The 27917-nt window shown below is 43.1% G+C and overlaps 3 protein-coding genes across 4 annotated transcripts in view; 2 read left to right on the top strand and 1 right to left on the bottom strand.

Annotated features, from left to right (window-relative positions):
• Positions 1-266: 266 nt before the first annotated feature.
• mfsd2aa (MFSD2 lysolipid transporter A, lysophospholipid a) lies at positions 267-18729 on the top strand. Of its 2 annotated transcripts, none has more exons than XM_069662173.1 (14): positions 267-348; positions 3636-3764; positions 4377-4501; positions 10210-10333; positions 10430-10508; positions 10592-10743; positions 10962-11052; positions 13236-13354; positions 13729-13812; positions 15691-15774; positions 15872-15984; positions 16082-16225; positions 16499-16675; positions 16938-18729. In XM_069662173.1, the coding sequence occupies exons 1-14, from the start codon at positions 289-291 to the stop codon at positions 16990-16992; spliced, it is 1536 nt and encodes a 511-aa protein (XP_069518274.1). In that variant the 5' UTR covers positions 267-288; the 3' UTR covers positions 16993-18729. The 2 variants fall into 2 exon arrangements, with proteins under 2 accessions (XP_069518274.1, XP_069518273.1); XM_069662172.1 differs by lacking the exon at positions 267-348 and adding an exon at positions 2031-2218.
• A 619-nt stretch (positions 18730-19348) lies between these two features.
• LOC138591233 (uncharacterized) lies at positions 19349-22247 on the top strand. Its single transcript, XM_069661761.1, has 8 exons — positions 19349-19846; positions 19926-20038; positions 20115-20221; positions 20331-20505; positions 20972-21086; positions 21164-21243; positions 21337-21425; positions 21547-22247. Exons 1-8 carry the CDS (start codon positions 19349-19351, stop codon positions 22245-22247), a joined length of 1878 nt encoding a protein of 625 aa, XP_069517862.1.
• Positions 22248-22518: 271 nt separating this feature from the next.
• The window catches only part of LOC138590804 (NHS-like protein 3), a 28344-nt gene continuing 22945 nt past the window's right edge, over positions 22519-27917 (bottom strand). Inside the window, exons 7-8 of the mRNA XM_069661183.1 lie at positions 23793-27884; positions 22519-23455 (exon numbers count right to left, since the gene is read on the bottom strand). Coding sequence (XP_069517284.1) covers positions 23391-23455; positions 23793-27884 — 4157 coding nt within the window. The 3' untranslated portion in view covers positions 22519-23390. The remainder of the gene's footprint in view (positions 23456-23792; positions 27885-27917) is intronic.

The following is a 27917-nucleotide window of genomic DNA, read 5'->3' as shown; positions in this document are numbered from 1 at the left end:
CACACACACACACACACACACACACACACACACCCACCCACCCACACACACACACACACACACACACACACACACACACTCATGAGACATGAAAAAAACATCCTTACTGGAACTGTCATTAAAAACATGTTATACAACCTAAAAACTTTTTTTTAGCATTGCAGAAGTGAAGGTGGAGCCTTTAAGTGGAATCTGCTGTCATAGACAACATCAGAGAGTATAAAAGGATTGATCACTCTTGCAGGAGAGGACCTTGTCACCTTCGTGTCTTGTGTACACGTTTTAGTGATGACTTCTTCAAATCCAGCTTCTCACACAGGACCTACATTGCATAGTTCAGACATCAAGGTAAGTCATTATAAAATGAGACCTTTATTGAGTTTGTTGAATAAGAATGAGAGCCTTTTCTCTGCAGGATTTCAGCACCAGGCTGGAAAACAAGCAAACCAAATAAGAATTATGATTTTGTTGCTGAAGTTGAGCATAGGTAGCACAGTTTCCATTAACCGTTTGTTGCTCTGTTATTGAGTATTACTCCCCTGGGTTATGCACAATGAAAATGTTAAGAATCAAATTGTTACTTTGAGGTTTGGGTTACCGCCTGCAAACACTGAAGGTCATTTTGGCTCAAACAGTTGTTAGTAGGGATGCACGATATTATCGGCAGCGTGAAGAAGGGTGCAAGATGTCTGTGTTTTGGCATTTTTACAAAGTTTCTGAAATGGACAGCAAGGGTGCTATTAATAACAATGGTTGCTCAGCATCGATCATGCAAGGAGCAATTAGGGGCCAAATCTCCAAGTCTATCTAAGTTGTATGAATATTAAAGTTTTATTTAAAAGAAAATGTTACATACAAACAGATATGGCATTTTCTAAGTCTAAGTAGTTTTCTTATTTTGCCCAGTGAATGTGTACATTTTAAAAAGCACTGTATTATGTTATTTCTGCATCTGCCAGCAGGCCACTACAGTAAGAGTAGGCACGATATCAATTCCTATGGGAGCCTTGATGTTCTCTGCAATTAGGTGGAAAAAAACATGTGCCTAATATATCGGTATCCAAATCTGCAATCATCAAAAAGGTTTGGAAAATATTGGCGTATCGGCAAAAAATCCAAAATTGTGCATCCCCAGTTGTTAGCTTTAGCAGGCAGGGCAAGGGCAGCAGGAACTGCCTCAAGAGATCCATGATAAATCTTACTTGATCTGTTTTGCAAAAGGAAGTTTAACACATCTCATAAAGTTCTTTGACAGTAAAAAGGAAAGAGTAAAGTAGACATGCTTCTTTCTAGGACAGTAGTTGCATTTAAGTAAAAGATAAGGACATGCATATCATATATGGAGACATTTTTTTAATACTTGAACAGCTCCTCAGGATAAAAAATGTGACTAAAGGGAAGCATTCTCTCAGTTTTGTCAGGGGTATTAATATTGTGAATCTGTTTTAGGAGTTCCCCATTGTTTTTACTTATACATTAAAATATATCTATCACTTACAAAAACATAATATAGCTTAATATAAAAATGACTTGAATTTAGATGTAATAGCTATGCTGCTGTGTTCAAGGACTAACTGAAGGTCAAATTTTCAGCTTTTTAAACATTATTTTCATAGGCAGTAGACAAAGGAATATGTTTTCATATAAAAACATGTTCAAGTCTATTACATGTATGCATATCTCCAGAAAGAGTTTTTTTTCTCTAATTTTTTCAATGTGAGAAGGAAGGGACTCTTAATATAAAGAGTTTAAATGTTTACAATGTACTTTTAATAACAGACGCAATTTTATTCCCCCAATCTTGATATGTACACTCCTATTCACACTTTGTTTCCTATTTCAAGTCCATTTCATGAACCATCGAATCGACTGAAACGTAATTTCCTCCGGCACCTGAGGCACCATCACCAGAGCTGAGGAACACGCGATGTGCGCGTCATAGCACTGGCGTGACGTGTCTGACGCGTAGTAGAATGAATGAGTCGCTCGAGAGCAGAAGAGTCTCGGCTCAGTAACGGTCACACGGAGCATTGAGAGAGAGCCACTTTTAAAATGCTGTGAAGCGGATATTTCTTCTGAAACAAATATTACAATTCCGGGGAAATAATAATATCTCAAACGTCTTGAAGGCACAATGGCACGAGGAGAGGGCGCCGAGCAGTGCGCGGCGAGTTTACTATCAGTCAAACCTATAAATACAGAAATCAAGACAGTAAAGGTAAGAGCGAGCGGTTATATTTATAATTTGGGGGGTTGTTAAAATGTAGGGGGGTTTATGTTGTCCCTGTTCATGTTGGAGCGTAAAAAGGCGCCTAATTTGAAGACAACGTTTGATAAAATGCGGTCGTTACTTCCTTTCGGTATCTGAAACGCCTCCATGACTTGTCTTCGATATTTGAATTCCACTTGTCCATCTGTCCTCAGGCAGCTGCGCGTGGGGCTGACATACCGGTTTTAAAGGGGCCGCCTCACGATCATACGTGACATTTTGGAAAATTTTGTTTAAACTGTACTGTCTCGTCAAATATAGCAGCCTTGGTGATGACAGATGTGCAGCAGAGAGGTGACGTGGTACTACTGCTCCAGAGCAGCAATTAGCATGATTCCTCATTCAGTCTGAGACTCTAAAATTACATGTATATTTAACATTTGCCTTTGTAATGTTAAAGGGCGTTTCAACCAGTCTTGTGTGTGTATTTAATAAGTCTGGACGCCTTTAAAGACTAACACTTGCCTACAGATAATTCCCAAGCATTTGTACATAGGTTTGCCTTCTTCGCATCATATCTGCACTAATATCACTCTTAACATCAATACCAGATCACAGAACATTTCACCTTTACAGAATGGATAGAGGATGTATAACCTAAGCTTGTAGGGATTTCCCTGCCAGTCATCAGAAGTCCCCCAACCTTACAGGCTATTTCCCTTCATGTAGCTTTAGGTTTATTTCTGTACATGATAATTCTACCAGCATGGACGTGTGAAGATGTGTAGTCCTAATTCCTGGTTTGTGAGCTTAAAAAATGAGGTGATGCTGGCTTTAAGTCTGTGGATGTGAATCAGGGCGTACAATCCCCCTTCCTGAAATCACCAGAACGGCAGTACAGGTTATTGGCTGTGGCTGTGGGATGTGATAAGTCTCTAGACTGTCTGTTGACTGTTCTCCACTCAGCATGAAAACTCACACTACCACCAACATCCTATCGCAAGAGCCAATAGCAGCACTCGAGCCATCATGATGTAGCATGAGAGTGTATGAACTACAATAACCCCATAATTTCAAACACCGCACCACATCGTCGCCGGGGATTTGCTTCTAATCTGATGTTCTGAGCAGTGGGGTGAGGGACTTTAGCCAATCTCAGGCCCTCGTGGTAGCAGGTTGTTTAACACAGTGTCATTTTTAAGATTTTTTCACAGAGGGATGGATGATGGTAGTTGAAGCAGAAAACAGGGATTAGATAAGCTCCAGACTACAGAAGAGAGCTGTAGATAATGATCACGTAGCGCACCACTGCCCTCATCATGTAACCTTAAATGATAGCTCCTCTGGGAATATTAACATTTAAGTGTCTGCTTTCAGATGACTGCATTACATGTCTCCTCTGTCCTCCCCTCTCTTCATCTTCCAGCCAAAGGACCTGAGAAATCAGCTGTCTGTATGGAGCAAACTGTGCTATGCCATCGGCGGGGCTCCCTACCAGATCACAGGCAGCGCTCTGGGCTTCTTCCTCCAGATCTACCTGCTAGATGTGGCTCAGGTGACTGAAATAAACAAAAAGGCAACAAGAGTGAAATCAAATCTCTTATTAAGATAAGAGACATTTTTAAATAAAATTGTAGGAGTGCATTAATTGGAAATATAAAAGTCATTTATATTTACTTCTCTTCAAAACAAAGTTCCCCAATTTGTTATTTCTGCAAAATAAACGCTCAACATTAATTTCCCTACCTCTGTATTCCCCACTTATTTCCACAAAGGAGGATTAGCTTTAAGGCCAGAGTTTGTGTTCCCTTTTCTCAGCCTCGGATCGCTTTAACAGTCTTCACCCTGTAGTAGCCGGTCAAGCGCATTAACTTGAACTCCCACTGCTTTGCTTTGTTACTCAATTAACAAATCAGCCTCTTCCACTGTACACAGTAGGAAGTTAAGAAAAGGCCTTTCAGCTCAAGAAATGAGATAATTAGAGTAGCTATGAATGCTACGTTGTTCCTGAACAAATGACACAGTTGTGTATTTCACTGCTGTTGAAATGTCTCCATAACCTCACTGGTGGCTCTTTTGAATCATTCTCTAGCGCTGCCATATGAGGTAGTGTTTGGCGTTTGTCTCTGTTTCACTCCTCACTCTTTTTTCCACTCTCTCCCTTCAGCTGGATCCCTCTCATGCCTCCATCATCCTGTTTGTGGGCCGGGCCTGGGACGCTATCACAGACCCCACCGTGGGTTTCCTGGTGAGCCGCAGCAGATGGACCGGTATCGGCCGCATGATGCCCTGGTAGGTGTCTGAATCTCTCAGTGGCGCATTAATGCAGGACGGGTTCACAAAGCAATGAGGATGATCAGCAAGAGATAAGAGAGTTGATAGGATGTTGAGTGGAGTGAGGAGTTTGAGGCAAATGTACTAATGGTACCACATCATGAGCCATTGGCAGTAACCATGGCAACAGGATGAAGTTGCTAATGTGGGAGTAGAAGTGGTTAAGGTGCGGGAGTATAGTGTGTCCGAATTTGCATATAATGGGTGCATCACAAATCCCCTGACATCTGCTAAACATACAACAATGACCTTTCCAATGATCAAACAGCAGCTGAAGCACAAACATTTGTTTGAGTTTGTTTTACATTGTAGATGCAGATGCGTGGTGCAATCTACCTGCTGTTTTAACTTTTGTTAAGAAATATGACTTGGCACAGTGCCAAAGAAGTTAGAGGTTTTAAGCTTGTTGCTAAACAGGTCTAAATAGATCGTCTACTCCCTCACCTTTGCTGCAAAGTCGTGTTTCTTGCATTGATCGTATATCTAAGTAAACATAGTCACCAGGATGTCACCCATTGGTCATGGACTGCTTATTTGCCTAAACCCAGGAGGTTAGGTTAGGGTTAAAGTCTATGTCTAAGGCTAATTCTTTAGTAAGCTTATGAGATAGTCCATCACAGCGATGAGCTTTTATTTGCAGGGGTAGATGACTGGTATTGTTTCAAGCTTTAAAAGCCACAGACAAAGAAACAAACCGGATAACTAAAAATAACCAATCTTCTCATCACCTTGGCCCGCTGTCTCTCTGCAGGTAGAAACCACAAGAGTATAAATATATGAATGTATGAGAAATACCGAACAAGCTAACAAGCCAAGTGCAGTGAGAAAGGAGACCCATACATGTTTATCATTGCTAACATCGCAACTAAATCTATGGTTCTCAACTGGTGGGTCGGGACCCAAAAGTGGGTCGCAGAGCTGTTTTCAGTGGGTCGCGGATGTGTGCTTGAAAAAAAAAAGTTGGCAAAAAGTCTAAAAGACATGGGTTTCCTATGACATGCGTGCAGTAGTAGTGTAGTTTAGTCACACTCCATGTATCCACTGATTGGGTAATCCCAGCTACAGTTACATACTTAAAACTTGATGAGCCATACAGTCGTGTTGCGTCCAAACAGCACCATCTTTTCTTATATAAATTTGAGTGGTTGAAAAAATGAGAAAATTGTGTCGCAATTCATCATTAAGGAGGTGGTGGCGGGTCCTGAGGCGAGTCTAGTTGAGAAACACTGAAATAAATAATCCAGGAATTCACTCAACTAGGAAAACTGGAAAGACTTCTTGGACTGTCTGGACATTTTATTTGTCAAATATTTGCTTGGAAAAGTCAGAAGGAAGCAACATATCAAACAAGGCTGAAAGGTTAACTTCAATGACTAAAGTAAGCTGAGGTGAGCACTAGCAGGACAGCCAGCAGCACCAACTCCACGAAGCACCCACACCCCTAATAACGCATAACTTTAAGCATCAATATAATTTAAACGGTTGCATTACACAAGAATTCACCCCACCAGTTTTCATGAAAGGCTGTGTGTAAAAATTCATTAATTTTCATGAAACACTTCTGCTAATTGATTAGTTTTAAGCATAGAGACGTCAGCACTCACATTAAAGTACACAACTTATAAGGAAGTGAATTTAGTGAAGAATAAACAGCAGCTGGAGAACAAACATGTTTCAGCCAGAGGCTCTCGTCAACGTTTCACAGTTGAATGTGGGTGTGTCCCCTTCTTAAACAGTCGACACCAGGTGTCTCACCAGTGAAAAATAATAACACATAAATGGCACAGAAAAACAATCTAAATAAAATACATACATCAAGGCAAATATTTACAAGAAATGAGAAGTATAAATTGCAAGAAAATTTTCATGTCAACCATATTGATGACCTGCAAAAAACCTCCTTTCTCTAACATATCTTAAGTCCCTTCTTCCACACTAACACCCGCTAACACCTGGCTTTTTTGCTTAGAGGGAAAAGTTACAATCGGCATACAGACCCGGTCAAAAGACACTGCAGTACACCCGGGTAATTATCGCCTCGGCTCCGATCGGCATTGATGGGAACACCAAACCTGTGTCGACAAGCTAATCTCCTATCCCTCTCTGGCGCGATGCTATACTCCATCAGTAACTTCTGCGTCTCCTTGTCATCTCAGCTACAAATTTCGCCTGTCTCCATCCAAGCAGCGCTCGAACACCTTTCCCGATTTGTTAGCGCTGTGTTTGGTAAACAGACTGAGTAATAGATACAATAAAGACCTAACCACAGTAACATCTTCACTGTTTACTAACCCTGTTTTGTGACATCAGAAGGTGACGCAGCAGATAAGAGACCGAAAGGAGTATACTTCACTGGCAAAGGGAAAAGAGACAATCGGCATTTATTAGCGGGTCTTCCCGGGTCTGAAAAACCAATCAACGCGCTAATTTTGGTGGGAAAGGGGTATAGGATTATAGGATACAAGAAAATGAAAGCTCCTCATTCAAGCCGCATAGGAATTTTTGTTTGTCGATGATTAAGCCACTAGGCCTCCCTCTGGAGGAGCTTCCTGTCTCTGTCACCTCCTGTCAAAAGTGGCCCAACAGACTCAGTACCCATAAATCTTAGCATAAAAACTCCATGGCCAGCAGAATTAAAATGTCTGTCAACTGGAGACCTCTTGCTACTTTTGTGTTCAGAGATTCGAACTCTTGGTTCCTTCTTTGTTTTGCCCACTTATCTGAACCCACAAGGACATCATAGGCGGTAACCCCCTTTTATCTATGTAACGCTTTCCTTCAGCTGCTGTTTATATTTCTCATTTAAAGTTATATACTTTATTGCGAGTGCTGACTTCTTTATGCTGACAGTGTTATCTTTGGGTTAGCAGCGATTGCCTTTGTAGAATTTTTGAGTTGAGCATGCCAGCTCTTTTGATTTGATTTGTTTTGTCCTCAAAAATTGAATTGCTAAAGCTGTAAATGTCAGAATAAACAGAACTCAAACTCTCTTCTCACAGTCTACAGTTTGATGTCGATATAATGTCTGTGTGAATGTGTTTGACTGTTGTACATGTCAGTCTTGTGATACTGACGACCAGCCGGCCACCTGTCAAAGATGTATCTGTCCTCCTGCCAAAACCAGATTGGGATTGGCTTCAGGTTCCTGCAACCCCAAAGGCTAGATATACAGTATGTTTTAATAAGTGTATTATCTTACACAATAAAAGCTTAATATGATTAAAGAGAAAGTGCAGGTGCTAAAATTCAAATGCTCTGCTTTAAAACATAATGGGTCGCCTGCAACCACATTTATGGACAAAGATAGTATGGCCATGTTGGGCTGACAGTTGAGCTCGTGGAGGAAGTCAGCTTGTAAAGACAGATGACCTTCACTTTCAGTGTGTGTGTGTGTGTGTGTGTGTGTGTGTGTGTGTGTGTGTGTGTGTGTGCGCGTGTGCGTGTGCGTGAGGAGGGAAGTGGGAAATACTTGGTACATAACCGCTTATCACAGATGGCCACTATGATATAATTTGCGCTGGAGCAGATCTAAATATTTAACAAGCTTATTTCCCTCGTGAAGTCACGATGATATCTTGAGCATCGTGGGCGTTTGAGTCAGAAGTGCCGGCTGTGTGCATGAGTTGAGGGGGGAGAGGAGGGGTCTACCGGCTTCTGCTGCGATTGGTCCAACCCACAACACACCATGAGCTTCAAACCAACAGGGGCGTGTCCTTCTCTGTGTGTGTTTGGTTTCGTCGACTGTGTGTGAGGGGGTTTGGCAGTAGCAGAGGGAGGTTACCTTGGGTTAAGAGGCATGCTCGGTAGAAATAATGGAGGTCATTGTTAAAAAAGGCAACGTGTACATGATCCTCTGTGGTCTGCGTAGCTCGTCACATGGAAGAGAAATTAGATAAGAACAGATTTAGTTTTTTCCTCCTATGTTACATAAAGACATGGTACAGGATACAGGATACCAGGGAACAGTGCGGCTTGTCTGCACATTAAGTGGTTTTGAGCATAGATTCGCGTCTCACCCTGTGACACATAAAGAATCTGTACTGTGTGTTCAGCCGTGTCGGTGAGAGAAACGGCCTGATCTCAATTTCCAGATAAATTAGCTCTCATTAACCTAATTCAGTCAGACATTAGATTCAATCAGGAGGGGCTTTCTCACTTATTTCCCAAGTGTGTCGCACAAGAAGGGGAATGGGGGATCTCACATGACCACGTGTAAGCGCACATGTGTCACATTCAATCCAGTAACATCTCGTTGTGTTCAGCGATATGGCGCTCAGGGAGAGTCTGCACTCATTTGCATGACAGCTTTAAAAACAGGCACAACATTTCAGGCTAAATTATTGACTTTGGGATGTTACAGCCCTGCAGCAGGGTGATTTCAGAGAGTGCAGCTCCTCACTCTAAAGCTCCAATTAACAGCTGTTTTCAGTATCAGTCTAATCTTCCTGCTTGCACCTTTGGTTAAATGTTTGCTGTATAAAATGTCTGGAAAAGGTCAAAAATCGCAACTTTTCCATGATCATAAATTGCGGGAACCAGTGGTGCTTTCTTCATAGAGCTTGTTTTATTCCACCAACAGTCAAAAACACAAAGGTATCTGGTTTACTATCACAAAAACAGCACAAAAAACACAACAGCTGGATGCATATAATATTTGTCATGGCTTTGAAAATTACTCAGAGCCTAGCTAGCGGGCTTACTAGCTAGCATAGCTAACGTTGATTAAGTTAACCTATTATTTTTAAGATAATTTGTTTGGAGGGCCCTTTTGTTTTTTTAAACATGTGTATCGTTAGCTATTCAATTGAGTTGAAACCAAAACCTTTTACATTTTAAAGTTTATTCCTCTGCCGTTTAAGAGTCCTCCATTTCATTTAAATTGGAGCACAATGAATCTTGGGATATTTTGGGCCGCAAAGGATGCACCCGATGGATCCTTCGCGGCCCTGGAAAAGAAGGACGCATTTGAAGGAGCCTTCAAATTGGGACAGCCTTCGACGCGTTTCTCTGACGCAATCAGCCTTCAAATACGGCCTTCGAAGGCTGCAGCCCCTGGATCTGGACACAGCTGTAGACACTGCAGTGTGTCTCTTCGCTGCCCCACAGCAGTGTCTGAGTTCTGTTAGTAGCAGTTACAGCTTGTGTAAATGAAAAACAGGGTGGTTTTCTTCGTACTCACTGTTTGTTGTCAAAATACGTTTCTAAAGTGGCACCAGCTTCTGTGACTGAGGTCAGCTGGAGGGCACGCAAAGCTGAGGGAGAGGCCGCTGAGACTGAGTGGTGTGAGAGCGAGGCGGGCCAGTGAGGCCACACCACTGGGTCAGCCCTCCCTCGTCTCCTTCCTCAGCCCAGACTGAGCCCTTTCTCCAAACACAAGCTCTAACAAGGCAGGATTAGGGGGATTATTCACAAAGCAGCAGGGAAAGAAAAGTAGAAAAGACTGCAGGGAAGGAAAAATGAAAAGAGGGGTAAAACTACAGTTGGGAGAATTCACCACGCACAATTTTTAGCAGAAGGAAGCAGCAGGCTGGGCGTTCCGCACACTTCTTGTTTCAGGCCAAAATAGCAATAATGCAAAGTATTTATTAAAATAAATGTTCATCATTTTGAGGAAGCCTTCATCATACTGCCACCTAACGTTCCTCCAACCCTTTCTGTCTTCCCAGGATCCTTTTCTCTACTCCGTTTGCGGTGCTGACTTACTTCCTTATCTGGTATGTTCCTCCGTTTGAGCAAGGGAACGTTGTGTGGTACCTGATCTTTTACTGCCTCTTCCAGTCAATGCAGACGGTTAGTATGACACATTGAATCTTCACAGTATGACTGTAGTTCCCCTTGTTCTCAGTGTGAACACTAGCCTAACTGTGACTTTGTGTTTGTTCACAGTGCTTCCATGTGCCATATTCAGCCCTCACCATGTTCATCAGCAGCGATCAGAAAGAGAGAGACTCTGCCACAGCTTATCGTACGTCACTCCTCCTGTGTTATCAGATGCTTTACATATGTTTTTGCACATGGGCTGATGCTTCATTTCTGTGTTGCTCTCAGGTATGATGGTGGAGGTGCTCGGCACAGTTCTGGGTACCGCCATCCAGGGGCAGATAGTCGGAGGCTCCTCAAATTGTCCCAGTGAGTTTGATACTACATACGGCAGTAACTCAACCAATGTCAACACGTCAAAAGTTACACTGGATGAGACGGTGAGTCTTTAAAGTCTGCGCAATGTGTTGATAAATATTTCACAGGGCTACATGGTTGATCCTGCTAGTAGCATATTCTTGTCTCAAAGAGCCATGCAAGTCTTAGTCTATACAGCGGGGACTATGGAACTGTAATTTGCTCTTTAAGTAGATAGAGATTTACAGCTATGGAGCAATATAGTGTTAGTCAAAGCTAATTGTGTGTTTTCTGTCCTCAGAAACAAGCTTACCTGATTGCTTCGGGGGTCATCTGCATCATCTACATCCTCTGCGCTGCAGTCTTGTTTTTGGGTGTAAAGGAGCAAAAAGGTATGAATCCATGAAATAACACGAGGGGTTCTAATTTGTTCCGAAAACCTTATTTTCCTGCCAATGGATCTCTCTAAATCCCTCCAACGACAGCCAAGCACCTTGTCCCAGTTGTTCAAAACGTTTAATCTGCATCAAATTGATCTGGATTTGGAAAACACATCTTTTCTGATCCAGGATCAGCTTCTTCTTCTGTGCCAGTTTTTGCAAAGAAACATTAAACTGGATCACCCTGATTTAGAGTAAAATGTTCAAGATTACACAATCCAGATTACCAGTGCTTCAAATGGGGCCAAATATGTGTATGAGTGTATGATAGCTGCTAGGTAAAGTACAGGAAGTAAAAAATGGGGTGATTTTATTTGAAGGGACAAAAGAAAAGCACAATAAAACATATGAGCATTTACTACTTTGAAACATTCAGACAAATGTTAATAATAATGTGATGAACAGACCCGGGGCATGCAACAAAAGAAAAGGTGAAAAAAAGAATGGTGATGTCATACGGAGCCAGAGACTGCTCAGTAGAGATCGGCAAGTGAAGCGGCCGTAGCCACTTCTGCTAACCCAAACACACACTTAACTTACCAAAAAAACAGCAAGGATCCCGCATGCTGGCGTGTTTAACAGCAGAACAGCTTCTCTGTGTTGGTCTGAGGTTAACGTTCACAGGTATGAAAACTTCAATGACTGTAGTGATTGTTTTAGTTACGTCTCCACTCGCGGATCGTCCTCCACTCTGCTCACCCGGAACTGATTGGCTGCAGGAGCTGAATTTGTCAACAGAGCTGTCAATCATCATTTTGACAGCATCAAATAACTAATTAAAAATAAACTTGTCAGAAAAAAAAAAACACTTATATAATGACAGAAACCATGTTTGAGAAAAATGTATTGGACTTGTATTTTGATTTTATAGTTTGACCCATGTCCCATCTGTTAACATGGAGGAGGCGGGCTTTATGACCTATACTGCAGCCAGTCAGCAGGGGGCGCCCGAAATGTTTTGGCTTCACTTTTAGGGAGCTTTCATTTCGTCCATCTTTTTATACAGTCTATGGGCTGAACAAACAGAAAAGATCGATGACGACAGATACAACTTCAAAAATAAGTGAAAATCCAAAGAAAAAGAAACAAATTCGACGCTCAGATGAAGGCAAACAGTCTAAAAAGGAAAGCGACTGTCAGCGAGGAAAATCGAGAGTTACAAAGTTAAAAAGGGAGCCAGCTGTAGACGTCTGGTTATGTGGGACGTATGCTGGAACGAAACTGAGAACTCGAGATTGTGTCTTTAATAGGTACACTTAAGTAGTACTTACTCTTATGTTTTTTTAGTCCACTCTGTCACAGAAACAGTTAAACAAATCAGTGCGAAATATAAATAAATGTATAACATATATACTATATGATACAAATGTTGTATTGTTTGATGAATTTAAAAACTTAATTTACAATTCCTACCCTGAATCAGGGGTCAGGATAATCCAGATTTTTTTGGATTAAAGTTTTGAAAATCCTACTCAGACGTTTTGAACAACACATTCTGAAGGTTTGATCCAGATCAAATCCAAAAGCTGGAGTACATGTATTAATCTGATTTGAGAACATTTTTTTTTGTTTCAAACAATCCATTATCAGGATTTGATCCGATCCACCAAAATCTGATCAGATTACTCTTGAACAACTGGGCCCTTTAGCCAGCAGGGGGTGAAGACAGACAGAGACAGACAACAGATGATACCTCAGACAATCATATTTGGATGTAAAGACATCAAACAGAAAGATACATGCACACCTTTTAGCAGAAAATACAAACATTGGTGTCACAGGAAACACAAAGCTATTTAATAATGCGCATTAAGACTTGTTCAGGACCCATAATGTAAAGACTTGGACCTGATTCAGGACTGCTATGCAAATATTTGAGACACATTGGCGTCTTGCAAAACCATGACTTTGTCCCACCTTTAGTTCAAAGTCTGTATCTGTTTGTATCAGCTGTCCTTGGGAAACATTTGGCCTTTTCCAAAAAATGTGGAGGCCATGGACGCTGTGTGTTGCTCTAAGATACAAATGATACACACACCAGCACGTTGTGTCTCATCATCATGGTTCTGTATCGTGCATGAAATTCCTTTCAGCTGTCTTATCTTTGTTCTCGTCTCCTCTGTGTTTGATTACAGACCACAAACGAAATAATTCCGTGCCCCTCACCTTCAGGCAGGGCCTGTGGCTGGTGATGAGCCACGGACCGTACATCAAACTGGTCATCGGCTTCCTCTTCACCTCGCTGGCCTTCATGGTAATTCTGTGTTTCGTGTTGGATACAGAGGTCACTTTGTATTCATTTGAAGCCATACTTAAACATTTTGGGAAATCACTTACTATGCATGATTTGTTGTCGAGGGTTAGATGATAGGATTAATACCACTTTCATATTTGTCACTAAATGAAGCTACAGCCAGAGGCAGGTAGCTTAGCTTAGCATAGCATAAAGACAAAAACAAGGGGGAAAAGCAAGTCTAGATCTCTGCTAAGGTAAAAGAAAGTACTTTATGGTTTTAAACAAAGGAAATAGAAGAGAGATGTAAGTGTATTTCCCAAAATGTCAAACTGTCCCTTAATCCAAAGCTTTAGGTTGAATAAAAATGACTCTTCTTCATTTGTCTTTTACAGCTTCTCGAGGGAAACTTTGCCCTTTTCATCACCTACGCTCTCGGCCATCGGAACGACTACCAGAATATCCTCCTGGTCATCATGGTGAGTGTTTCTATTTCCTGCTGAAGGACTCTTAACCTCCTTGTAAAAGCCCTAATCAGTATGAGAGTCCGAGGACAGTAGTGCAATCCTCTGCAGAAAACCCCATTAGCGGTCCTTGTGGCACAGAGTAAACTCTCAGTGTTTGTAGTGTTTTCATTCTGCACTCTGAGGTCTTTCCTCACGTGAAGGGGCGCATGCTACTGGGTGCTGAAAGGGCAGATTTTCAGGGTGAGGGGAGATGTTGATTGGGCTCCTGGGAACCTGTCTCCCAGTCACACACTCGCTCGGGGTGAGCGGGGGGATCGAGGGTGAGACAGGCACACAGTGGAGCTTTTGTTGCCCTGGCGATCTTTCACTGCCACAATGGGAACTGCCACCATTGGTTGTGCCCTCTTTTCCGCCCTCCTTTCGCAGCTCTCTGCTCCGGTGCCTCCCGCTGATTAGGAGTGGAAACACTTTTGAGCACGTTGTATCATATTAGGAGAGGTGGGAGTTCAGGAGGAAACTATTTCCACTGTATTTTCCCATGTGTGGGTTATGAAGTTTGTGCTTGTTCCTGTGTGGTCATTTGACACCGGTTGACCAAGTTTGGCCTTGAGGTCAAAGGTCGTCCACCCCTTGAAGGGTTAGGTCAAAGCCACGGAAGCATATTGTTCCTGTGTCTCTTCAACTCATCCTTTACATCCAGAATAATATAAGCACTGTTTAAATATTGATTGATATCAATTCAGACTCAAGACATGAAATGAATGAGCAGTAATTATTTGGGCTACAACCAGGGCCAGAATTTAATCTGGATAAGAATGAACCGTATTTGGAAATCTCATTAGGGCCGTCAGATTGGATCAAATGTTAAAATGAGTCTTTCAAATGGAAAGTTTGGTATCACTTTGTTCCTGAAATCCACCCTTAATCCACCCTTCTGCTTGGATCAGGATTATCCTGATTCTTTTTTTTGGATCAATCCCAATCTTAATCAAAAGTTTCACATTTTACATTTTTGATCCAGATGAAAACCAAACTGTGTTCAAATGATCTAATCTGATTTCAGAATCCTTCTTTCTTCTTTGATATAATCCGTTTTCAAGATTTGATTCAATCCGATCAGATTATTTTTTAACAAATGGGCCCAGGTAGTTAGGTATGAAGAGGTCTTGTATTCTTACATGCAGGGATTGTTTTTGGATGAGTGTTTTTTGTTTGATTTGTATAAAACATTGAGTACCCAAAGGACAAACTATTTATTTAATTACAAAGTTAACAAAGCAGCGAGAGGCGCACGCACTACATCACGACGCAACATCGAAAAATAAAACTGTATAATTGTTTAGGTTAGATTTTTGAGTATACATAATGGCATTGACAAACAGGAATTTCATTTCAGAATCACAGTAGGTCAACAACAGTGTTGAAAATGTAAAATAAAGAGTAATAGTAAATCCAGGGTTGCCTGGTCTACGGTTTTCCCGCAGAATTGGGCTACTTTTGAAGTGTTGCTGCGGACCCTGTGCGAGGCCCTGTGTGGTTGCACACTTTGCATAGCCTATGCAACGGTTAGGAACAAAGAAATCAAGACGCTCAAACAAAGTTCAGCATCTAAGGAAGTTTAATATAATGGCAAATGTATTTATTACATATAATCTGCAATATACAGATAAATATTTTTTGGATTAAATTTCGATTAAAAAAACAAAACAGTCCACGTGGCTTTAACAATCACTTTCTAATGAAGCTAATTTAACCAAACAGCTTCATCTGATGATTGATTCCAGATATATCTGATGTTTTTAATGTTTATTAGAATTAATGATGAATGATCACTTACCAATTAACGAAGAAACAATACTAATCTTATTATGTGTCACTCTTGTTTTCCAGCTCTCTGGGGCTTTGACCATCCCATGGTGGCAGTGGTTTCTGACCCGCTTCGGGAAGAAGACTGCAAGTTACGTTGGCATCTCTGTAAGTAAAAATAATCATATTTGATACAACAGAAGCATTCATTGTAAGAGGATGTGTTGTTAGGGAGTTGCTTACATCTTTATGTCTCTCTCTACAGTGGGCGATCCCCTTTATGATCATAATCGTCTGCATAAAGAGCAACCTGATCATTTCCTACCTGGTCTCAGTGGCGGCAGGTGTGAGTGTGGCTGCAGCTTTCCTGCTGCCTTGGTGAGTTTATCCTCAGAGCTCATCCCTGGATCAATGTGACAAATTTTTGTCAATTGTGTCTGGAGCTTCCTTCTAAATGTTGTGTTTGTGCTTCCAGGTCAATGCTTCCAGATGTCGTGGATGACTTTAAGATAAAAAACCCAGGCCTCCACGGCCATGAAGCGCTCTTCTACTCCTTCTATGTGTTCTTCATCAAGTTTGCCTCTGGAGTGTCCCTGGGTATCTCTACACTCAGCTTGAAGTGAGTCAGCCGATGGATTTTGTTTTTATTCGTGTCTGTAGCCAATTTGTCCTAAATTATTATCCGGTCTTTTTATGTTTCACCCTTTGGGTCTTAAAATGTTGGCAGCCCTCAGTTTATGTCTGTATGTCTAATCTTTAATGCTATTTGAGATAAGCTCCTCATTACAGCTCATCAGTCCATGTGGTCATGTGATCTACAATCGCACAATCTTTGCCAAACTGTGTTCATTTTAGCTCAACCTTTCTCCCTCTTTCTGCATGTTTTTCCCAGATTTGCTGGCTACGTGACCGGGGGCTGCACACAACCCGAGGCAGTCAGTTTAACCCTGAAGGTGCTGGTCTCTCCGGTGCCTGTGGTTCTTATTATTGTGGGACTGCTGATACTGAAAACCTACCCCATCGATGAGGAGAGGAGGCAGGGCAACCGAAAGCTACTACAGCAAATACTGTAAGGGAAATGCAAACACACACACTGAAAACAGAAGCTGGTTATCCTGAATCAAACAAATAGAAAATCAGCAGGATTCACGCATGATCACAGTAAACAAACCAGTTTGTTTATTCAGTTCTGCTTTCTGCACCTGACATAAATTCAAATGAAACCTGTAAAAAAAACAGTTTTGCTCCAGTGTTGGCACACATCATTCACCCTGTCTGGACAAGCCAACTCCTTTGTGTCTGACTCCTGGCTGTTCTCCCGTCCTTTACAGGGACTCTGAAGCTGATTCCGAGTCTGAAACTTCAGCCCTTGGGAGCAATGTTTAGCAGCGGGCACGAGCCAACCGCCCCATGTGTTTGCACAGACTGCTGAGGGACTAACCACCAAGTATCTGGACAAACAGAGGAGCGACCACAGACCAGCACTGCTGCTCCAACACTAGCAACATTAAGTGGCTCCCTCTAGTGGATCACACAGGTTTACATCGCCCTCTAGTGGACGGCCAGTGTCATCTTGCGTGTGATGCAAGTTTTCTGTTGTCCTTTACCTCCAGCTGTGTCCCAATTAAACTACAAAAACTGAAAAAAAAAAGCTCACAACTTACAAATCTGCACAGTGCCATTTTGTCAGTGGTTAAGATCTGTTCTTCCTACATCTTCCAGGAATTCATTTTTAAGAGGTTTTCTTTGGCTGTTTATTTGAAGCACAGCACTGGGATCTAAATGGGTACAACCACTGAACTGAAAAGTAAAATCTGATCATTTTTTCATTCAAAGGAAGATAAACAGGGTTTTCTTAAGTGTGTGACTTATGGGAGCTGTATTCATTTTTATCTGGTGGGTTTTTTCCAAAGATGCATGTTTACAGTGATAATGTAGCCATCTACTTTATTTACTTGACAAGTTGTTCGCAGCTTCGCCATTGTTTTTGTGCAATGCATTGTGGGACACTAGTATTCAACCAACCCTTATTTTTACAATCTCTAAGTGTGAACAGGTTAAACAGAAGTTGAAATTGGGACACAGCTTGTGATTTGTGGTATTGTCTAAGAAGTATCTATGAGCCGGTTTACGAGATCTGACCTTCACTTGTGCAGACTGGAGTTTGTTGTTACCTCTGATGTTAACATGCTGTAAAGTGTCAGCCCTTATTTTGAAAGGGCATACCAGCACTATCCCACTAATTGGAGCTGTGCTAAAATTTCGACTTTTCAACTGGTGTTGTGTTTCCTGTGGATCGTTTTATGAAGGAAATAACTAAAGTGTAGTTGAATCTTCTGAAGGTGGAAAGGCACCTTGTGGTGCAATGTAGGCCGAATCACTGCCTTACACACACACTTCTGTAAATAGTTGCCATGAGATTTTCTCAAATCGTTGCTTTATTTTTCTGTTTGTCACAGAGAAAGGGTTTCCCATCACACCTTTATGTGCTTTAATATTTCTTCATGATGTTTAATAGACATTTCTGAATGTGCTTTTATTGTCAGCTTCAGTATGACATCACTTCATCGAGCACATTCTCACTTCCCGAGGGAGGCAAAATGCTTTATTTAACTATTTATTTAAACAGACTATCTAAGGGATTATATGTTTCTTATGAAAGCACAGGTGTATAATAGTGTATTTATAGTGGAGGGTTATTGATTGAACTTTCAAACACTATTTTTTTTCCAAGAAAATTTAATCTGATAAACTGCTGTAATGTGTTAAACCAGCTGCCTTTACAGTACTGACTCTCAAACAGCAGCCTGAACAGTTTTACTGTTCAAGTAGGCTGGAGACACTTTGTATGATTTGATTTAACCTCAAATGATCTCCTTATGGTTAAGTTATTGAGAAATAAAACACATAATATATTCCTGCATAGTTTTCATCTTTAGGGCTTTGAAATTGCACTTAATGGTCTAAATGAAGCACATTACGTCTGTCCGTGATGTTTACATGCTGTGTGTAAAATATGTAAATACTTTTTTCTAAGTTGGACCTTGATGAGCATTTTAATGTATAAATCAATGAAGTGGCAAACTCATGTTGTAAATTGGTAATTTTCTGTCTGTTAATAAAGTTTGTGAAAAAAGATTCGAATCTGTGACGTCATTGCAATATTAAAAACATTATCCTAGCTTTGATTCAGAAAACATTTGATGAGGCTTATTTGTCAGATTTAACTTAACTCATGTAAGCTGCTGAAGATAGTGTTGTCAGCAAATATGGACTGATGATTTCAGTTTGACAGATCAAAACCTTCACATGATTTTCATGACTATAGATGTCAATGTAAATACACTGCTCATGCAAATCCCATTAAGAGTACATCGATTGCTGACCTCTGAGGCAATGTAAAAGGTTACTGCATGACCATAGTGAATCAAACCATTATTCAATAATCATTTAACCTTATTTTCTTAATTTTTAAAAACTTAGTCAGTGTGAAAATATAAGGCTGCATCCTCTCTTATCTGTCTGCCTATTCACACTTGCTGGAGTGATCATATAAAAAAAGTGTTTTAAATCAGGAAAATTATTGCAGTCAAGTAAACCTGCCACTGCTTCCCTTTAACCTCACCTGTCTGACACCAGGCTGCCCTTTAATCCTCACCACTAATTACCTGCAGCCGTGCCTGAGCGCTGCTTTTACGCGCAGATTGAAAAGGGAAAGGTAGAAGGACAGCAGTCTGCTGCGATGAAAACAAAGTGGTGTCTATATATTTTGTGGAGTGTTTTATCACTTGGCCTCCTCAGCTGTGCAGCGGACACATCACATTCTCCATTTACAAGAGGGAAAAAGGTCTTCAAACTGGGCACGCCAAAATCCAATCCAACCAAACTGTCAACATCAGGCGGCAGAAAATCCTCCCAGAAGTCACCTGCCAGCGCGACTCCATTGTCTCAACTCAGCTCCCAAAGGCCCTACCCGCCTCCATCAGCGGTAACACCGCGATCCACGCGCCCAGGGGAGCCCAAGGTAAAGATCCGGTCCGACTTTGCTTACCTTCCAGACGTTTCTGTGACCTGCTCCACGTCTGACTTTGTCGTGCGGGTCAAACCGGCTTTCTACGGTCTGGGCGCAGAAGCAGGGGAGCTGAAACTGGGCAGCACCTGCAGAAGCAACGGGGTTCTCAGACCGTACGGTGACCTGCTCTTCACGTACCCTCTGACAGCGTGTGATGCTGTGCGTCAGGTAAGATTAGCACGCGTGCATTTGTTTCCAGACTCTCCCTGCATAATCTTGAAATCACTGTGTCTGACTTGTCTGACAGTTGCCCCCCGGCTATCTGGTCTACAAATTCGTCCTCCATTATGAGCCATCGCCAAAACTTTTCCCAAGCAGAGCGCACAGGATCGATGTCAACATTGAGTGTCGTTATCAAAGGTTAGATGTGTGTCTTAGCTGTGTTCACCGTCATGTTTGTGAAAGCCGATATTTACAACATCCAAACCCTGTCCAGGAACCACCATGTGTACCAGCTGACTGTGCGGCCCACGTGGGAAACTGCTGTGGTGCGTAAAAGGCTGAAAGGAAGTCCAAATCACTTCCAGATGGAGCTGGTGGATGGTACGTTCAAAGACCTGTGGATTGTAGTGAATACGAGACGCAGGACATGTATGGTTTTGTATGTTTCAACTGGCTTACTTTGATACTATTTCTTATAATTAACTCTTAGATTCATGGACTGGACCAGCCAGGTCGCAGGTGTACCAGCTTGGAAAGACAGTTAATTTCCAGGTCTCTGCTCCTCAAATCCAAACTGAAGGGAAACTGTACATCAGTAGCTGCTATGCTACACCATCTGGTGGCTCTAAATCATCCCTCAAATACACCATCATTGACAATTTTGGGTGAGTTTTATTGACAGTAAAGCTCTGAAAATCTCTCTGGTTTCGGGGGCATGCCCAGATTTTTTTTGACTGGGGTGGCCGAAGTAATACGATTACTATGTGTGTGCACACAAATCTGAATAGCCATAATTTGACATTTCTGGCTCAACTAATCATGTCTGCTTTAACTATATTCCTGTGTACAGTTTTCAATTTATTAAAATAACAAAGAATCAAGCATAAAATATTTTGTTCTGTTAAGGACATTTAAAAATATGTATCTCCAAAGTCACAGATAAAAGTAACAACAAAAGTGTGTGCTACATTAAAATGTCACAAAAGCTACTACCAGCCTGTTGCAACACAACCTCGTCTGGATTATGGGCCATGTCACCCTAGGTCACCCTCTGAAAACACCCTCGTGCCTTTACCCTTGGTGTCCAGATTTGCAGTAACTCAGATCAGTGTCCTTTTGTGTCATCCATAGCTGTATGGTGGACAGCAAGAGAGACCCCGGAGCGTCTCAGTTCATCTCCCAGACAGACAAGACCCTTCGATTTTCCATGAAGGCTTTCCAGTTCACTTCTGACCCTGACACAGAGGTGAGCATGAAGTGTAACTCTGGATTTACACAGAGAGTTACTAAAGACTGTGATCTTAACGTTGTTTCTGTTTTTAGGTCAGTATTCACTGCAGATTATTAGTCACATCTGAAGATCCGAGTCCTGCTCACAAGTCGTGCACCTACAGCGGGAACAGGTGAGACATGAATTCTAATACCAGAACCTTTTGTGCCTTTTTTTTCTTGCTGTTTTCCAATGATTGGGCATATTTGTGTTTTTTAAATGAAAGGTGGAAGGCCTTGGCTGGTGACGACTCCATATGTGAATGCTGTGATTCACAATGTGTGACCTCTAAACCCCGGAGAGCCATGATGGAAGGTAATGGTTGTGGGTTTTCATTTGAAAATTGTCATATCGGTAAATCAAACACACATAAATGAATCTGATAATACATTTTCTGGAGTTAAAAATTGATGTATCTGTACTTTTTTTTCCCTAGGCTCTGCCAGCAGTGGGTCATTGCTGGTCTCAGATCAGCCGTACACATCAGAAGATGACTCTCTAACAGTCAGAACCTCTTCAGTCAGCAGGAGCAGAGAGGGCGAGGCCATTATCAGTCATTACAACAGTGAGCTGCACAGTCATGAGGATCTGTGGGAAGGTGTGGATGTAGTAGAGTTTGAGAATGAAGAAGAAGAAGAGGAGGAGGAGGAGGAGCAGCTTGAAGAAGAAGGCGGGATTATAATGGGAGAGACAGCAGAGTCTGATTTAGATGACTTAGGTTTAAGGGCGAGGATCTTAGTGGAGGAGAAGAGAGAGTCTGAAGTGAACAATTCAAACCTGTTTGAGGATGAAGGGTCTGGGTATTTAGTACAAGTGGATTTTTCTGAGAGTGAAAATAAGGAGGGATTTGAAGGAAGAGAAGATGAGATCTCTGACGTACAGCAGACGATCCATCTGCATGAGAAGGAAGCTGAAGTGTTGCATCCTTGGATGGAGGTGGAGCAAACGTTACCATCAGAAGTCAGCCTGGAGCAAGAGTTGCAGCAGCCACCGGTCTCTGAGAGAGAGGAGGGAAACAGGAAGCACACAGGTAGAGAGGAAGAGGAGGGCCGGATGAAGGCCTCTGAGGTGGAGTGGAAGAATGATGATGGTCTAATAGATGATAGGGAGCAGACCTGGTATTTCTCATGGAGGTAGCATTAGTTTAATGAATTGATCAGCAGGCTGCTCTGCTTAAAGACTGTAACCCTCCACAACAAATGGACTCATTTCAATAAAAACATTAAAATGCAAAAGGTGATTTCTTTTATTTCTCAATCATGCTAAGAATCTAAGTGGCTGTCATAACCAATTAAGCCATGTTAATGATTACTGTTATGATTACAGACTTGAGGCTCAAGGAGAAGAGAAATAAGAAAATGCTGAACTGATCAATTTTAGTAGAAAAAGTCAGACAATTTGATCCGTCAATAAATCTTTATTCTTTCCATTATGAATAATCATTTAGAACATTTAGTCTCTGAAACCAGTTTCAAATATATTATAGTTAAAAAAAGAATTATCCCACTGTCTGAGCTGTCTCTGTGAGGAAAGGCATCGCCTCCATTATCAGTAACTAAAAGCAGCAGAAAATGTGCACCCGAATAATGATTCTAGCATTACTTTACATGTCTGCTCATCATTTCTGTGACATTGTCATGCACATACATTTCAATCATACAAAATTACAAGTGGGGTTTTTGGGGAAGAATATATTTGGATATGATTAAGAGCTATACAAACATTTGCTTTAAATGATATCAGGGTTTAATGTGACATTCTGTCAGTAGAGACCCTCCTCTGAACATGAAAACAGGAAAAATAACTTAAGATAATTAATATTTTTTTAACAAATATAATTGGTGTGGAAGCTCTTTTGGAAAAAATACAGATCCATCATTTCTGGTTATGTTAAATGTACATCATGCCATATTTACAGATGAGTGCCCAAAAGTCCCATTGACTAAAAGCTCTGATTCAGCAGGACAGAAGTGTAATTGTCTGACACTAGAGGGCGGTATAGTCCCATCTCTTGCAACCTTAAAGCTCCGAAGACCCTCTGGTAAAAGAAAATACGCAGTATTTACTCTCAGTAAAATACTAAATGAGTACTTGAGAAAATTAAGACCCACACCATTTACACCAAAATCAAAGGATTTTCTTTAAAATCCAGAACTTTTCCAAATGCAATATTTCAAATAAGCATCTCATTAATCCAAATCCAGTTCCTTGTCTCTCACACACCAACATGCAGCAGTGTTATCAGTGAGTCCTTCCCAGTCCCTCCTTCAGTCTTTACGATCATGCCGATGGCGTCCCTCCTCCTTCAACAGTACCTGCTGTTCCATTGGTTTTCTCCGCAGCATCTGAGGATAGAAAATTAAAGCACAATTAGTTCAGTGGAGTGCAGAAGAGGTGCACAAATATTTTAAAACCGATTGAATGTGAGAAGGCTCGAGGGACAGCCATGCTGGTCCGACACATTGAGGACTGAGCCTCATGTACATGGGACGTGTGATCTAACTGCTGAGCTAAACTGGCGTCCCCACAGCTGAAATTATGACATGATCTCAGGCAAAACATCAGCGTGTTAGCTTTGTTTTTGTGTGGAAATTAGCATGCTGACGTTAGCACTTGGCTCAAAGAAGTGAGGTGCTGACGTAGAGCATCACAGAACAGAACTGAACAGATCATTTCTCTTACCCTTGATACTCTCTTCCTGTGCTTCCTGTCCTGCAGTCTGCTCCATCCCTTCATTCTCAACCTCATTTCCTTTTGTTTTGGGTTTCTTTGCAACAGGTGGGGGCACCTTGACTCCCTTCTTCCCAGACTCTGCATCATTCTCCACCTTTGTTACGGATGATACCTCCAGGATCTTCTTCTCTGTTGCTGGTTTGGTCTCAATCACCACCCTCTTGTTGCTCTTTGAGAAGATGAAGCTAGCAGTGCTGGAGGGGGACTTATGGAGGTCTATTGGTGATTTCGGTGATGTTGGTGAGTGCAAGCTGAGGCGAGATACAGGGTTTTCCTTTGACCTGGCTGCAGTCCTCAAGCGGATGGCCTCCTGCAGGTTCATGGAAGGGGAGGCAGTCATGGCAGGTGGAGACTTTTTGGTAGGGGAGAGGGCTGTGGATGAAGATGGAGGTGGAACTATAAGGGACTGGGACTTGGGCAGACTTGGTTGTGTTGTAACTACGGTAGGTGGAGAGGTGGATGTAGGAGATGTGGGTGAGGTCATGATCAGAGACTTTCTGATGGGCTTCTGAGGAGCTTCACCACCAGCAGAGGAGGTTGGGACCTTATTCCTCAAGGTGACCTCCGCCTCTGGTTGCTCTGGGGCTTTAGGGGGCTCAGGGCTGCTGTTGAGGGATCGCAGCTTCACCATCTGCAGGAGGGAGGGGGTGACCATGGGAGTGGGTTCTTCCTGTACAGCAGGAGCAGGGGTGGGCTCCGGGGTTTGGTTTTCTGTGCTTGCAGGAATTGGCTTGGGCTCGATGCTGGCCTGATCCAGCACAGGTAGAGGTGGAGGCGCAGGAATGTTTGAAGGAGCGGGAGCAGGTTCTTGAGCCTTTTCAGGAGCTGGGGTGATAGAGGCTTCAGGTGGAGGTGCAGGGCAGGTCTCCTGTGGTGCGGGACTATCAGTGTTAAGAGGTACATCCTGTGCTTGGAGCTGTACGGGTGGTGGAGGTGGAATACTCTGAGGAGGGGCAAGAATACTGTCAGAGGAAGCTGTGTTAGATACAGATGGGATGTTCTCCTGTGGTGCATCAACCTCCTGCTCTGACAGCTGGGGTTGTGACGACAGGGGTGGTGGAGGTGGAATACTTTGCGGTGGAGTCAGCTTGCTAACAGGTGGAGCCTCTTCTGTAGACTGAGGCGCAGTTTCTTCGGAAGATGCAGGAGAAACCTCTTCACTGGACAGAGGGGATGCCTCTTTAACTGGTGAAGGAGATACCACTGTTACAAGGGTGATGGAGACATCTTTAACAGGTGGAGGGGGGGCTGGAGGAGAGGACTCCTCGGGTGGTGGAGAAACCTCTTTAGGTGGGAGAGAAGAAACCTCTACAGATGGTGGTGATGGAGAAACCTCTTTGGGAGGTTCAGGAGAGACGTCTTTAGTTGGTAGAGGAGAAACTTCTTTAGGTGGTGCTGGAGGAGAAACTTCTTCAGGTGGTGGTGGTGGAGGAGGAGAAACTACTATAGGTAGTGGTGGCGGAGGAGAAAACTCTTTAGGTTGTTGCGGAGGAGAAACTTCTATAGGTGGCGGTGGTGGAGGAGGAGAAACTACTATAGGTGGTGGTGGTGGAGGAGGAGAAACTACTATAGGTAGTGGTGGTGGAGGAGAAACCTCTTTAGGTGGTTGCGGAGGAGAAACTTCTATAGGTGGTGGTGGTGGTGGAGAAACCTTTTTAGGTTGTGGTGAAGGAGGAGAAACCTGTTTAGGTGGTGGAGGAGAAACTTCTTTAGGTGGGGCTGGAGGAGAAACCTCTTTGGGTGGTGAAGGAGAAACCTCTATAAGTATTGGCAGAGGATGAAAAACTTCTTCAGGTGGTGGTGAAGTTGGAGCCTCTTCGATTGGTGGCAGCGGAGAGAGCTTCTTAATTGAACCAGGGGTCACTGCTCCAACTGGTGGAGGGGGAGCTGTATATGATGGTGGAGGTGGGATATTTAAGGGTGTAGTTGTTGAGTCTCCACTAGGAGTGGAACTCTCTGGTGGCACCTGAACAGGTATGACTAACCCCCCACCAAACATGGGCGGAGGTGGAAGAGGGAAATCCATCTCATCAGTTATGACCACTCCAATAGGTGGAGGAGGTGGAGGCCAGGACGACTCAGGGGATGCAACCTCTGTGGTCTTTTTGTAGGGGGCTTGGGGAGGGTGGTGCGTCGGCAGAGGAGAAGGAGATGGAGGAATGCGTGCTAATAAAATGGTCGGTAACTTATCTGTTTTATTCTTCATCTCTGTGGCTTGGGCGGAGGTCCTTTTAGCTTGTTCTTCTCTTCCTGCGAGTCTTTCTTCACGTTGCACTACAGCCTTCACTAACATCCCACTTAAGATGTCACTGAGTGGTACTTTCTCATCTTTTTCTGACACTTTCAAATCTACATTCTGCCCAGCCAGTCTCTCATTGTCCTCTTTGTGAATCTCTGCATTCAAAATCACACTTTCTTGAACTTTCTGTGTCTCCAGCACACGTGAGGATCCATTAATGGCCTCCGCTGTTACAGTCTTGTGTTTTCTTTCCACCTTCACGGAGCTCTCTGCGGATGCAGAAGGAGACGGCCTGTGTTGTCTCCTGTCCTTTGGATTCTTCTTTATGATGGCGCTAATGTTATCGGGCACCGGAGGTCCCAGCAGTAACTCAATGCTACGCTTGCTGTGAACCCACACCTCTGGAGGCGGCGGTGGAGGTGCGTGGACTTTGGGATGTGGAGGGATGTTGAAGAGTTCTCTCAAAGCCCTTACAGAAGGACTTGCTGTACCAACTGAGGTGTCAGGTTTGAGAACCTCTGCAGGTTTTGTGTTATCAGGAGGGGGTGGAGATGAAGCAGCAGGGTTGGAGCCAGGGAAAAGCCGTTGAAGTTTTGCTAAGAGGCCTCTCTTGTGCCTTGGAGAGGAGCTGTGGCTCTGTTTTAAGAAATGTGCAGATGTGCCCTCTTGGCTAGAGTAGCCACTGGAAGGGGAGACGATTTTGCTCTGTTTCTTCTCCTCTTGTGAAGCAACTTTGGAGTCCGTTTCATCAACCTTTGCAGCTTCCTCGGCCTTCAGCTGGAATCTGGTTGGACTGAATGACACAGAACCGTCCATAGAGCTGGTGTCAGCATTGTATCCAGGGCTGTCTATGATTTTGGAGGGCATAGGAGAAGATCCAGATTTGTTTTTTTCATTTTCCTCTATTGGAATAACCCTTATCTCAGCCAGATCACGTGACCTTCGCTTCATCTTATTGTGAAGGGAATACGAGCGGTTTGGAGGAGGAGGAGCCCTCTTTGGCTTCATGACAGAGAGGCTCCGCGCAAACTGCCCCTCTTTATTCCCCTTTTCTCCTTTACTAATGAGCTTGCCATTGGAAGTGCCTTTTGAAGCCTTGCTGATGGACGAGTGGACACTGACTATGTCCTCTTTAGCAGAGGCATTTCCATCCTGTAACCTGCTCGGTCGGGGGGTGCTGCTGCTGGAGATGGTGGAGGAGTCTGACACTAAGGTCTCTGAGGACTCAGAGTTGCTCCAACAAGAACTGTCAGATATATTTGGGGGGTTTTGGCGGGAGGCGGAGGTGATGGTGGAGGATTTGGAGGAAGTGGTCCTAGTGGAGGCTCTAGAAGAAGCACGTGAGGGGACGGGGCTGGACAGCACCAGGCTGCTCTTGCTGACGGTGCGGACGCTGTTGCGGCTCCGCCCCCGACTGATTTCCACCACGTCGATGGAGGGGGGTAACACAGCGTTAGGGATGATTTTCGACATGTAGGGGGCCTGGGGGGACATGGACATGACAGGGCTGGGCAGCTCCGGCTGGAGGCCGCTGGCAGTGGTCATCCAGGGGACGACCAAGGAGTGCTCCTCATTGGGGTCCAGCTGGTGCAGCAGAGCCAGGTCTTCCCTGTGAGCAGCGTGGGAAGCAGCAAGCTGCTCCAGGTGGTCTTTGTTGAGGGGATGGATAACGTTACTGGTCCCAGTTTGTGACTCTGCTGCCGGGTGTGGCCTGTCAGTGGTCGGGCTTTCGTCAGTGTCACCGTTATAAAGATGCTCCTCATCTACCCTCTGATTCAAAGTCCAACCCACTCTGTCCAGGCCTGAGAGAAGACAGGAGGACATGTAAGTTCATA

The sequence above is a fragment of the Semicossyphus pulcher genome, unplaced genomic scaffold (assembly GCF_022749685.1).
Source record: "Semicossyphus pulcher isolate SPU_LCO1_2020_fin unplaced genomic scaffold, fSemPul1.0.p SCAF_14, whole genome shotgun sequence".
Lineage (NCBI taxonomy): Eukaryota > Metazoa > Chordata > Actinopteri > Labriformes > Labridae > Semicossyphus > Semicossyphus pulcher.
Note: the sequence above shows the minus strand (reverse complement) of the source record. Positions and strands in the feature narration are given on the sequence as shown.

Bases quoted from the DNA above. Each gene is read 5' to 3' on its own strand.
- mfsd2aa (XM_069662172.1), top strand. From the start codon at position 2,135: ATGGCACGAGGAGAGGGCGCCGAGCAGTGCGCGGCGAGTTTACTATCA. The intron at 10,509-10,591 runs GTACGTCACTCC...TGTTGCTCTCAG, and splicing joins AGACTCTGCCACAGCTTATC to GTATGATGGTGGAGGTGCTC. The intron at 10,744-10,961 runs GTGAGTCTTTAA...TTCTGTCCTCAG, and splicing joins AAGTTACACTGGATGAGACG to AAACAAGCTTACCTGATTGC.
- LOC138591233 (XM_069661761.1), top strand. From the start codon at position 19,349: ATGAAAACAAAGTGGTGTCTATATATTTTGTGGAGTGTTTTATCACTT. The intron at 20,222-20,330 runs GTACGTTCAAAG...ATTAACTCTTAG, and splicing joins CCAGATGGAGCTGGTGGATG to ATTCATGGACTGGACCAGCC. The intron at 21,426-21,546 runs GTAATGGTTGTG...TTTTTTCCCTAG, and splicing joins CCGGAGAGCCATGATGGAAG to GCTCTGCCAGCAGTGGGTCA.